At 38.5% G+C, this 13831-nt stretch overlaps 1 protein-coding gene across 2 annotated transcripts in view; it reads left to right on the top strand.

The window, feature by feature from the left end:
• dlgap3 (discs, large (Drosophila) homolog-associated protein 3) overlaps positions 1-13831 on the top strand; it is a 195820-nt gene that overhangs the window by 171632 nt on the left and 10357 nt on the right. For both annotated transcript variants that reach the window (XM_037535478.1, XM_037535477.1), the window contains exons 4-6: positions 8778-8995; positions 10881-10983; positions 13016-13232. In XM_037535478.1, coding sequence (XP_037391375.1) covers positions 8778-8995; positions 10881-10983; positions 13016-13232 — 538 coding nt within the window. The remainder of the gene's footprint in view (positions 1-8777; positions 8996-10880; positions 10984-13015; positions 13233-13831) is intronic.

Genomic DNA, 13831 nt, shown 5'->3' with positions numbered 1-13831 from the left:
GACAGCATTTTAACATAAGTACCTCATACCAATTGTAAAGCATGGTGGACATGTTATGGTTTGGGGCTGCTTTGCTGCCTCAGAGCCTGGCCAAGTTGCAGTCACAGAATTAACTATTCTTTCATACCAGAGAGAGTTTGAGGAGAATCTGAGGCCACTGGTTAAAAAACAAACAAACAAACAAAAAAAAAGCTTAAGTAGTGGGCCTTCCAACAGAATAAAGATCCTAAATATATAAGTAAATGTACCAAGGAATTGCTAAAAAGGGAGAAATGGAGGCTTGTGGAAGGATCAAGTCAAAGCCCAGATCTGAATCGCATTGAAATGCTGTGCAGGGATTTGAAACAGGCTGTACATGCAAGAAACACAGTCAAACAAAGTGCAGTGGAAGAATTCTGCATGGAAGAATGTGTGAAAATTTCTCCCAGTACATATCAAGAACAGGAAACGCCTACAAAAAGTCAAAAAGTTGTTTCTGCATAAAAGGAGGATACAAGGTACTGAAGCTGAGTGTGCTTACTCTTTTTCAACAGACAAAAATAATATCTTAGTTATTTTCATTAATAAATGATTGCAATGTCAAATTTCCATTGCTTTTATTTTCTATTCTATTCTTGTTTTATGTACTATTACTCTACATTCAGCTATACACACAGTTTAACCGAAGATCAAATACTGATATGTCCACATATCAAAACATTGCATGGGGTGTATTTACTTCTTCACATGATTTGTTGAATAACTAATGTCTCACTCTCCATTTTATAACTTTGCATCGTTCTGCTGTTATAAGGATGAACATACAGCCATAACCTCAACCTATGCACATACAAACTAGCAGATGCATGCTTACCCACAAACCCAAATCATTCACCAAATTTTGAACACATACTAGCACCAACGTACATACACATACCTCCATACACATTTGGGGGCAGTCATGGGCTGGAGGTTAGGGAACCGGCCCTGTGACGGTTTGATCCCCTCGGCTGACAGTCCATGACTGAAGTGCCCTTGAGTAAGTCACCTAACCCCCAATTGCTCCCCGGGTGCCATGGATAGGGCTGCCCACTGCTCTGGGTAAGTGTGCTCACTGCCCCCTAGTGTATGTTCACTAGTGTGCATGTATGTGGGTGTTTCACTTAATGGATGGGTTAAATGCAGAGGTCTAATTTCACAGTGTGCAAACAGAGTGACAAATGGTTGTAAATTCTGTTCTATTTAGACACATTTGGATAGAGTAAAGTGGCTTGCCTGAAGCCAGCCTTAATAAGCAGTGCCTAATGTCTCTAAGCCCCTTCCCCCTCTCATAACCTCCATCTAGACAGACGCCAGTGTAGAGGTTGTGTTTCTACAGCAACAGCAGGTAACCCCCGCTGCTCTTTATCCTTTAATGCTCCATCAGTGAGCTGCAGTTCCTTTCTGAATAACTTTTTGACCTTAAATACCTTAAACTACTAAAATATGCTGTATAAAAAAAAGTATTCATTATAAAAATGAAAAAAAAAATCATTCTACACTTAGGTCAGCATTTTGTTAGTGATGTCAAATAGTTGCACTTGAATGGACCATTGCTTCTGACCACCGGTTAGCTAATCAGCCTTTTCAGATTGGGCCAGAGCAGGACATAACCCGAGAAAATACTGATGACTGCAGTGTTGTCAAATAACTTTGATTTAATTACAATTAGTGGTGTCTGTACAGCAACTGCTTGCCTATGCTAAGAGACAAACAGACTACATTCTGTTAACTATGTTTGTTTTTTTTTTACTGAAACTGGCAGTGTTTCCCAATTTTTAGTGGCCTGCTCTTGTAATTTGGGGGTCTTAAAACAGATATGTTGTCTGTGCAGCACCATACTACTCATTCTACATAGCTTCACACAGTGAATAGCCGCAGCATCATCATATGCTGCATCACACAAAGACAAGTTTATCCTAGAGTCAAATGGCATGCTAACTGCCAGGTTTCTAGTCAATAACAACTTTCTTGCTGTTTTGTATGGTCTTTATGCTGATATTCAATACAGCACACCACCTGTATCTCAGCAACAGTAACGTTAGTCAAAGAAGAGACATTTTGAGACATTTGGCCTCCAGTTTATGGATTGATGGTGTAATATGTTTGGCATCAAAGCTAATTTGAAAAGACTTCAGCACAGAAAACAGCAAACACAAAACAGTAAATGCTCAGTTTCAGCTCTCAGACACTTGAATCCAAGGGCGTTTACATACAGACAATAAATTAAATTAAGCCCATGTATAACTGAAGATATCTTGCACACCAAATGATTTTTTGAATTACAAAAAGCGTTTTGTTGTTTACTTTTGTCACAACAAGAACTCACTGACCAATCACGGTCATCTCTTCTGTTGGCATGACGGCAGTCAAACTCACAAAGCAGCAACCAGAACTTTTTGACAAATGTCAGAAAAATTTGTCTCTGCCTTCTGCTTCCTCAGGGATGCACTTAGTGCCAAAAGCAGCTCAAACAGGCTCAAACTGAGTTACAGACTGACTGTTTCTGAAAACTCCCATAAAGGTCCAGCTCCTGAATGAGTCAGTGAAAGTCTTCACACTCCATTCTGTTTTTCCAAACTGGAAAGTTTTGTGAGAAGCAAAGGAGACCTATGTCACCTGAAGACATAGTTTGGTTTGGTAGTGCCACGATAAAGCTCGATACTCACTTCCTTCATTTTGGGACACAAATTGCTTTAATTTGTCACTCTTTATGTGTAGAAGCCATTATATAATGATGTATGTCAGTGGCCTGCATGTTTTTTGCTTCTCCTGTAAAGTTACCATTTTGGAGATTCAAGCTTTTGTTCCAGCAACACACACACACACGCACACACACACACACACACACACACACACACACACACACACACACACACACACATACATATATATATAGACATTTAACCAAACGTTACCTTAAGTATGATTAAGTACTTACAGAAATAGAACATCACATTTAGGTCAACTTATTTATTGGTCTGGCAAAATGTTGGGTGTGTTTCACTGGATTAAAGTTTAAAAATTCTCTTTTCAATCATCATATATAAACAGTTACAGACAGGGTCTTTCAAAAAGAAAGATTCCAAAACTGGACCACTTACAAGTGAATCAGCCACCGTCTCTCAGAATATCTCAGAACCAAGAAACCAAGTATAAACCTAAACAAAGAATCAAAAAACAAAAGAGAAACAAAAACAAAGTATGTATGTCTTCAGGTGACCCACATGCCCAAAGATCTCCTTGGGCCCTCATAAAACAGTCAAAATGAAACTGAGTGGGCTTCTTTCCATTCTGGAAAAGTAAAAGGACCATAGAGAGTTTCACCACCTCATTAGTGGCTGGAACTTCATGACCACTTTCACATACAGCTCAGGTGTTTGTAATTCAGTTTGATCTCCCTTTGAGCTGCTTTCAGAGATGTTAACTCCATCTATGATGAAGCAGAGGACAAACAAATCCTCTTGCCATTGAAAGTGCACTAATATAATATTGAGCATGATTAAAATAATGCCATATTTTTGCCATTCAAATATTTACATTTGGTATGGAGGATATTATCAGTTGCACTGTGATCAAATTAATTTACTGTTGGTTTTACCTATGTTAAACCACATCTGCCAGCCAAAACAACTGTGTTTAATGTGCCCATTTGATGTTATCCACTCAATGTACATTGCATGTCTAAAATCGTGGTGAGTCCTATATGTCAAACATCTCAAACACAGCCATAGATTTTTATAGTAAATGAAATATTTGACCTGGCTTATACCTCACCCACTCATTCATTCACTCACTCACTCACTCACTCACTCACTCAGTAGCCAGGTTTCCATCGAGTTGTCGAACAAAATTTAAGTGAATAACTGAAATTTCACAAACTAAAATATGACCTAGGCTGTCTCCATCACCTCTGTACAAGGGAATAAAACTCTCTGTGGTGACATCCATAAAAACACACTTCTGAGAAATTAATTTGTACTTAAATTAACTTTATGGCTTAACTTTTTTATTTCATATCATATCAGCATCAGCATAGTGACTCAGGAAATGTCCATTTATCAGTGCAGACATCTTCTGTATGTTTACCATTTAATATCACAGTTTTTCCTTTTTTTTCTTTGATAAGATAAAGGTAGGTTTTAATTTCCTCATTAGGTAACTGGTACCTGTTCCATAGGCACTGTGGACAAAACCTGAAATATTTGCTTTATTTACTACACAGAATTTCTGTTGTACTTTATCCACCCAAAGCAAATGTACAAAGTTTTATGCAAAGTGGGGTGGTTCTATTTCATCAAGTCTTTTTAATACGACAAAATGCACATTAAAATATGTGGACGGAATACCAGCTACTCACTCATTTGGCTGTCTGAAGGTTCTCCACATAAGGGACTTATTAACACTAAATAGCTGTTGGTGCTGTTGATATGTCCTTGCTTCTAGAATGTCATTCATAATTTGAAGTTTAGTAAAGTTTGTTCTGATTAATTACTAACACATAAATGTACGAAAAGGCCCAGTATTTGCCTGGTCTAATAGCCTAATGGGGGTAGTGTACTTATGTGCATCTGCCCGTTCATTATTACCATTTCTTGAGCTTGTAATTTTGCAGTATTCCAACAGGCAGATTCAGGACTTAAAAGTACACTGTGACAGTAAAAAAATGCTTTGTCTTGAGATATCATATATTATACCCATCACCATGCTTGTAAGTGTCTATTAAGGCCACTGCTCTCCTCTTAGCTAATTTCCAGCACTCCTTCCAGCACCTTAAGGAACATTAGGGTATGATATGTCTTGGCAGGTTCTGTTTTCTGTGACAGTTCCTGACAGAGCAGCAGTTTTCCAGATGCAGGACTCAGCAGATATTTGCTCCCACTGAGGGCCAACTCAGCTCCCTCGAGAGAGAGAGAGAGAGAGAGAGAGAGAGAGGGAGAGAGGGAGAGAAGTCCTAATGGCATCCAGAAGAATTGTGGTCTCATTGTGGGACATAAAATTTTGATATGATCTGAGGATGAGACTAAATGAGAAAGCAGCGCTGCGTGTCATGAAGTCAAACAGCAAGGGCCTCAATTAGCAGAGGCAGAGGCAGGAGAAGAGGTGAAATACGTCAAAATGATGAGAATGAGTTTGAGGCAGTGGTAGGAGAAGAGGACGGTAATGGAAAGTGGAAGAGATGGAGCTGCTACAATAGAGTGGTGAGGAGAGAGGGAGGGAGAGAGAGAGAGAGACATGCTAGAGAAGTCAATGGTCTGAGATTGGTCATTAATGTGGCTAGAAACTTCTGTAAATGAACTTGCTCTTTTCCTAATGGAAAAATGGAAAGAGTCACAGGCTAAACTGAAGACAGAGGAGAAGGTAGAAAGCTCAGGAACCTTTTAAAGGCCTTTTTGAGCAGCAGAAAAAAGGACATGAATGGAGAGATCAAGCTGAATCATCTCTTGAAAGCAGTGAGCAGTGAGTACCAATCCTTATTGTGTTTCCATTCTGGAAAGTAAAAGGAGCACAGAGAGTTTCACCACTTCATTAGGGGCTGGAACTTCATGAGAGCTTAATGTACTTTGCATGTCTTTTGAAGGCCTTTTTTGAGCAGCAGAATAAGGGGCATGAATGGAGAGATCAAGCTGAATCATGTCTTGAAAGCAATGACCTTTAAATACCCAATGACTGGTCAGTCAAAAGACTAGTGTGTGTTTGTGTGTGTTATGACTCTGCATTATCTCCTTTCTGACAGTTAGAAGTCACTGAAAAGGCATTCTCCCTAACAGAGTAAATGTCTTTTTCATACAATCCTCACTAAAAAATAAAGTAATAAATTAGAAAACAGTGATTGGTCAATTCTGTTTGACTTGTACTAAAATGAAAACAGTACCAAGCATGATATTTGATGTGTTGCTTTGCTCATTCCAATTTTGATGCCTGCATCGCATCCTAAAAAGTTGGGCAAGTTATGTCACCTGTCCTTATTCAGCATGTAATAAACATTTGTGAATGGAAGACACCAATTGATCTAGTTTTGAAAGTGAATTTTTTATATTCTTCCTATTTTTATATAGTCCTCAGCAGTGCAACCATATGGGGCCTTTGTTGTTGTATTTTGCACTTTGTAATGCGCCACACATTTTCAAAGTGAGACAAATCTGGACTGTAGGCAGCCCAGTCTAGCACCTGCACTGTGATCACAAAGCCAGAAGGCATATTTTGCTCCGTAATGTGTACCTATACATCTTTCAGCATAATGGTGACATTGGCATTAATACACCACATAATATAACAGACCCTGGCTTTTGAACTTTACACTGGTAACAATCTGGATTATCAGACCACAATACATTTTTCCACTGTGCATCTGGCCATCAGACAAGCTCAAGCCCAGAGAAGTCAGCAGCGTTTCTGGATGTTATGGATATGTGACTTCGACTGTGCATAGTACAGTCTTTCTGTGTCTTTCTGCTCAGTAATCCTGAGCTAATGTGGTGATATCCATCACAGAAGCATGCTGATTTTAATTGCAGTGCTATCTGAGGGATCACAGTTCACGAACATTTGTGATCTACTAAGATTTCTCCACACTCTTAGTGTTAAATTGCACCAGCCTCACTTTTTTAGAATATGAAAGAATTATCCATTTAAGAATGAACATATAATTACAAAAAAGTTGATAAAGTAAAACATTAAACATTTTGTCTTTGTGTGTTAGTTTTAATACAGGTCAAAGTGGATTTATAACTCATTGCTTTCTGTTTTTATTTGCATTTCACATATTGCCCACCCCCACCTCCCAGTTCCATTCACCAAATGTGAAAAGAAACCATATGCTACAAGCTTATGCTAGACATTTCACAAATTTCATTTTCACAAATCCCAAAGAAACCACATCAAGCCCACTAATGAGTCAATGCCATACAGTTTGTTCACAAGCATCACACTAGTTGAAGCATGCACAAAATACGGTTGCAGTGGATTTGCAGACACACAGCTTTGCAGAAACATTTCACTTTGCAAGCAGCGCCATGCTACTACCAAGTATTTGGAAAGTGATTAAAATGATGAAAAGATGAAAAGAAGCTTGTTTTATGTTGTCCATTCCATGTTTGGGCACCCTGTTTTAGCGTTTAGGGTTTAAGGACCATTTTTATACTACATCCCTCATCTCTAAGCCCTTACAGGAGGAAAAGAGGTTATACTTTAGTGTCTTATTTGTATGCATGTGTATATGAGAGAAATGTCCATATGAATGGATTAAAAATATAGTTACTGATTCAGCTTTGTTACAGCATTCGATCTTTGGTTCCATCATAAATGGTTTGTTTATTAATATATTTCATTGATGTAATATCAAACCCTTTAAAGTCATTAAAAAAATTTCATCAGACTCTTACATATTGTGAGCACTTTATGATGGATAAGCCAACTGAAATGGCCCAAAATTACTTGGAATAAATTGTTGTTACATATACGTGCATTACAATGAATATTTATTTCTTCTTCTTCAAAATGACCATTCCAATGAAACAAAGTTTCATTAGCATAGTGACGATGTGTAATTGGATTTCTGGACTTTAACCTACAATTTATTACAGCAACCAAAACCAAATGTCTCACTTGTATGCAGCATCTTCCCTCCTTCCTCACTTTAATTGAACCATGAGGGAAACAATTAAAAAAGCGCATCCATTAAACCATTATGTGGTCCCACGGCTTCAAGGAGAAACATCATGCAGCACTGGACGTCAGCTCAGCTGAGGCTTAGCCATTCTGTATGATAGGGGTTGTGAGTGTACAGTGGGGACCATTATGTCATGCCAAGCAATCAAGACTCACATTATTGATCTATGAAGATTCAGACTGCTTCCTTTTCTCTGCCTCATTATTGCTCTGTTGGGTCTTACTGGCCCCACTTCAGTGAATCCAATAAGCCACAACTTTAATAAAAGATTGCACTGGCCTAAGGCCTGTACTTTAGATTCTACACAGTAGTAGTAAAAATCTTTAACCTCATAACAATTTGAATATTAATCAGTAATAAGGAATTCAATGCATCGTGGAATCTTAAATTTTAGCTTAAGTAAACTATTTTGGTACAAGTCAGAACTTTTTTTTTAATACGTTAATGATGAACAGAACAAGTACCCGAGCAGTGATTTCAGTGTCCAAAGACTTTTGCCTCAACCAGTTAACAGTGTACCCATACACATGCCTGCACTGTACACTATACTTTTTGGGACAGGGAGATTTTTATATTTGAATATAGAATAAGAATTTAATACTGGCCAAACGTGAGCACATATTCATTGAATGTTATTATAATTAAATTGATTGATTCAACATAATACATTAATGCTTTTGTACACCCAGTGATTGACAGTAACAAACTGCCTGTACTTCATTACTGTACTTTCTGAGTACCTGTATTTTATTAAAGTATTTCCATTTTACTTTCACTTTACTACATTTCCAAGTAAAAAAAAACTTTCTGCACAAATGTGTTGCAAGTTGAAATGATAGTTTGAAAACAATATTTATTATATACTTTATGCATACAATTTATAATTTGAATATAATTTAATCAAACCAATCATGGCACACCCTTCAATAACCCCCCACTCCTACACTCCTATGTCTGAACATAACTTCAGTAATGCTTTGTACAGTATTTTTCAGATATCCAGTATCTCTTTCAGTCAAGCTGTGGAACTTGTCCTAATAGCAGCTGTTTTGACAGGACTGCTCACTGATATACATTTTTCCGCCAGGTTCCCTCAGACGACTGGGGTGGAGGGGGGTCGTCAGACAGTGCAGGGGAAATTCCGTGCAGACGAATGCGCAGCGGCAGCTACATTAAGGCCATGGGGGACGATGACAGCGCAGACTCGGATACCAGCCCTAAGACATCCCCTAAACGTGCCCTCATTGCTCAGAGAGAAGCCTTCCGTCGCTCCATCAGCATGGACCAGCGCTCCTCCACCACGAAGTGTGTGACTCTCAATGGTTCTTAATAAATGAGGAGAATTACAAGTGGTAGTAAAAAAATTTTGTCTCTGAAGTTCTGCATTTTCGTTTCGCACTAGTATTATGAGGCTAATGTAGCTAACAAATAATGGAGGCTTATAACCACCAATTAGCACTGAGCAAACTGCATGTCTAAATCATCACACACTTGCTTTAAACCACACTGAGTACTCATCTGAAAAAGACTTATATATATTTTCTGATACTGCACAGCATATTTAGCAGGTCTGATCCATGTGTGGTGGTGGAGGTTGTCAAGGGTAGAACACAGGAAGATGAGCCAAACAATGAGCTAAGAAAGCTTGTTTCATAACTTTATTCACCTTAAAGGCCGAGTCACAGAATTTAACTGAGCTTTGATCCATGAATATACGACCTCTATCAATAGTACTACTGCTTTGGTTGTTTTAACCTGTGAAGGTCCCTCTATAGTGTTACTGCTTACAGTTAGCAAGACAGCTACATTACTAAGCGCATCAACATGGGGCCTCAATTTCGTAAGCCATTTTGTAAGGCTACACAAACTGTGTCTAGTGTGACTGCAGCTTAAAATATACACTGCCTGGCCAAAAAAAAGATCACCAACTGGATTTAACTAAGCAAATAGGTAAGAGCCTCCTGTTGGATAATTACTGCCTGGGTGATTATGTTTCACTTCGCAACAAGTTATTTAACCCTAACTGATGCAGTGAGTAGCTTCTCATTTGTTAAACAACCATGTCGAAAGACACGTCCTGTGGTCATGGAAAAAATGTTAATCTGTTTCCGAAGGGTCAAATTACTGGCATGCATCAACAGAGAAAACATCTAAGGAGATTGCTGAAACTACTAAAATTGGGTTAAGAACTGTCCAACGCATTATTAAAAAGTGGAAGGACAGTGGGGAAACATCTTCGAGGAGGGAATGTGGTCGGAAAAAAATCTTGAATGATCATGACCGGTGATCACTTAAACATTTGGTGAAATCAAATCATAGAAAAACAACAGTAGAACTCAGGGATGTGTTTTAGTGAAATTAAGAGCATTTCCACATGCACAATGCGAAAGGGAACTCAAGGGATTGGGACTAAATAGCTGTGTAGCCTTAAGAAAACCATTTATCAGTGAGGCTTCAATTTGCTAGGGAGCATAAAGATTGGACTCTGGAGCAATGGAAGAAGGTCATGTGGTCTGATGAGTCCAGATTCACCCAGTTCCAGAGTGATGGGCGCATCAGGGTAAGAAGAGAGGCGGCTGAAGTGATGCACCTATCATGCTTAGTGCCTACCGTACAAGCCACGTACAAGCAGTGCTATGATCTGGGGTTGCTGCAGTTGGTTAGGTCTAGGTTCAGCAACGTCATGTGCCCAAAGAATGAGGTCAGCGGACTACCTGAATATACTTAACGACCAGGTTGTTAATGCAACTCTGGACGTAAATAAACGTGACATTGCAGAAGCTTGTGGATACGATGCCATAGCGAATGTGTGCGGTAATCAAAGCTAAAGGTGACCTTTTTTTTAGCCAGGCAGTGTTTTACTGATCTTTTTTTATAGTTATCTGTTTTTCTTCTTTTTTGTTGTTGTTTAATTTGGTGTGTTGTTTAATTTGCTGAATAAAGGCTTCCATTACTTGCTGACTATATTAGCTTCTTAATTCCAGTGTCTAAAAAAAGATAACTTTAGATTTTAAACATGTCTGTCTATGTGTAAAACTACATTTGAGGTAAGAGGTAAAAGGGAAATTTGTGTACATTTGCTTCCTTGCTGATTTCTTGCTCTTGATTTGTTGGTCTTGCATTCCCCTGGTGTGGCTTGAGGAAAGCATGTAGTCTAAGGTTTTTATTTGTTTATCAATACCCTCCTCAGGTACTCGTGCAAACAGTGTACAGATTCCTACACAAACAGCCGTACCACACCAAAAGGACACACTCGCTCTCGTAGCTACACACGCTCTCTGACCAGTTCACAGGTAAGACACTCTCTCTCCTGTGATGTTCTAGTCAGTAACGTTCCTCTTCATCTCAAGAACAATACAAGTCTCATTACTGCAGTTTCATTATCCATGTCTACTGGAGCTTAACATAATGTGCCACTAGACGAGCTTCTCTAATACAAAGGCCAAGCTCTGATTCTCTGATGTCATTTCTCTTCTGCTCCCAGTGTATAACTTCACGGTCATTCATTATTTGTGAAAAGCATGACAAATGTTCTTTGCTTCCACTGTATTCTGTCCTCTGGCTAGCTGATCAAAGCCAGTAGAATGTACCTCTGTTTTTTACTTTAACACAAAATTCTTGTTCTGTTATATTCTGTTTCATCATCGGCCAAATAAGTCATACCCTGACTTTTAACTGTGTTATAACATACACTACAAGCCAAAAGTTTGGAATAAACATCTTTTGTAAAAAGAAACATATGTTAGTAGAGGGATGATGAGCAGTAAGATTTTTTATTAACATAGAACAAAGGCATTTGACTAAATATCTGCAGCAGAGTGGTGGTCTTGTTTCACTGCAGCTCTATTTATAGTCACCTGATCCTGCCAGTCACATGCTTCTGTAGGACAGATTAACTGAATCTGACATGTTAAATGAAGAGTCTGAAGACTGTGTGACGGCTGTGAAGGCTTTTCCCAAATGAGTAAAGCCAGAGTAGCTACTGGAGTGGAGTATTTTGTGAAGTATTTTGAAAATTATTTGGTCAAACTAGATGTCAGTAAACATGCTGTGTTGTGTTGTTGACTAATTGATTTAATTATTAATTACTTTTGAAAATTTCTTTCACTGCAAACTGACATGTTGACAGTAATTCTTTTCAGTGCAAAAGAGTGATATATGTATATATATATATATATATATATATATATATATATATATATATATATATATATATATACACACACACACACACACACACACACACACACAAAACAACATACATATTGTTACTGTTGGAACAAAACCTCATATCTCAGTTTTTGTTGTTTTACAGTTTTTGACATTATTTGAAAATGCCTGTTCTTCTTTACATTGTCTGTATTAATTTTATGATGACTGGACCAAAAGAAATGGCCCAAAATGACCATTGACTTACATTAAAAGTAAAGTGTGTTTTTTGCTTCTCCTGTAAAGTTATCTTTTTGGAGATACAAGGTTTTGTTCTGACAACAGTGATATAGTAATTTTAATTAAATTGTTTAAGCAAGATCAATCATTTCTTATATATGCAAGTAACCTGCACATCTCTTCCACAAATGAATTTTTTCGAGCATCTATTGTTTGTGTGTTTGTGAACAGTTCAATGGAAAGTAGTGTTTATTGTAACAGATGCTAAAAAGTAAATCAATGCAAACACATAATTTAATACATTTCTATGCTGATTGAATCAAACAGGCTTTCCAACTTAAAAACGTAATAGTATGTACATCCAAATAAATACAGTTATTAAAGAGGCTGTGTGAAATGCCAACACCTATCATACATTTTTGATTAATCTGTGCATAAAAACCATCTAAAATATTAACTGTTTTAATGTATATAGGGGGGATATGGACTTCTCTCATTGTTTACTTTGGAAGGCCTTAGTTGTAACACAGTGTTAATACTAACCCCACCGTGTGAAGGCTGTGCTTCAGCCTGGCTAATAAATTATATGACTTATATACAAAACTCCATATACTCAAGCCCTCAGTATATTTTATCTCATTTTAGGTGGGCCACACTCCCCCTGCATTATACAATTTCCTGTTTAGGAAGATCTTTAATCTTTAAAGCTAGGGATAATAGTTTAATGACTTAATCTCTCTAGGAAAAATTCCTGAAATGCATTGTTTTAGGACCTGTACCACTTCCTAGAAGGACATAGCAAAAAAGCTAATGAGCTAGATTAAAAGAAACTGCTTACTTCAACAGGTTTGGCTTGTAGTGTATCTATATGCACCTGCTGTAAGCTGATTCTTGTCCCAGTGTAACCTTAACCACACTATGTGTGTGGTTTGGCAGCTGGGGGAAACTCTGAACCGTCAGTTCGAGTCGGTGTGTGAGACCATGTTTGGAGAGATGGAGTCTCAGGCTGTGGAGGCTCTGGACCTGCCGGGCTGTTTCCGCACACGCAGCCACAGCTACGTACGGGCCATCCAGGCGGGCTGTTCCCAAGACGACGACTGCCTGTCTGTGTTCTCCATGTCGGGCCCTCAGGGGAGCATAAAGGGCGGAGCAGGTGAGGGATTGTCTGTGCAGGTGTGTGTGATATCTCTGCTCTCTGCTGTCTTCCTCCACCCGGCAGTATCTCTACAGTAACAGGGATTACTGGAGTATCTTAATGAGTTTCTGGATCTGCCACCCAAACACTGCTGAGAAAACATGTCTCAGCTGAAGGATTTAGATATCAAAATAAATTCAATTTCTCTCTCTCTCTCTCTCTCTCTCTCTCTCTCTCTTTCTCTCTCTCTCTCTCCCTCCCTCTCTGCCTGTTTTTCTTTCTTTTTCTTTACCTCTCTTTACTTTTTTGCTTCTTTTTTCCTACTCTATATATTCCACTCTCTCTTTTCCTTCTGTTCCCTTTTTCTCTCACTCTTTCACTCTTCCTTTCTTTCTCACTCCCTTTATCTCTCCCTCTCTCTGCTTCTTTTTCCTTCTCTCTCTTTCTCTCCTAATCACACTTGTTTCTTCTCTTTCTTTTTTCTTCTGTCTTCCCTTTCTTTTCCTTTCTCCCCTTTTCTTCCTTCTTCTCTGCCCCCCTCCTCTTTGTCCTGCTTGTATGTGAGCAGGCTGTTGTGTGTAGATGGCCTTGTGTGCTCTTCTATTCTAGCTTAAAGC

The sequence above is a fragment of the Pygocentrus nattereri genome, chromosome 27, assembly GCF_015220715.1.
Source record: "Pygocentrus nattereri isolate fPygNat1 chromosome 27, fPygNat1.pri, whole genome shotgun sequence".
NCBI lineage: Eukaryota > Metazoa > Chordata > Actinopteri > Characiformes > Serrasalmidae > Pygocentrus > Pygocentrus nattereri.
Note: the sequence above shows the minus strand (reverse complement) of the source record. Positions and strands in the feature narration are given on the sequence as shown.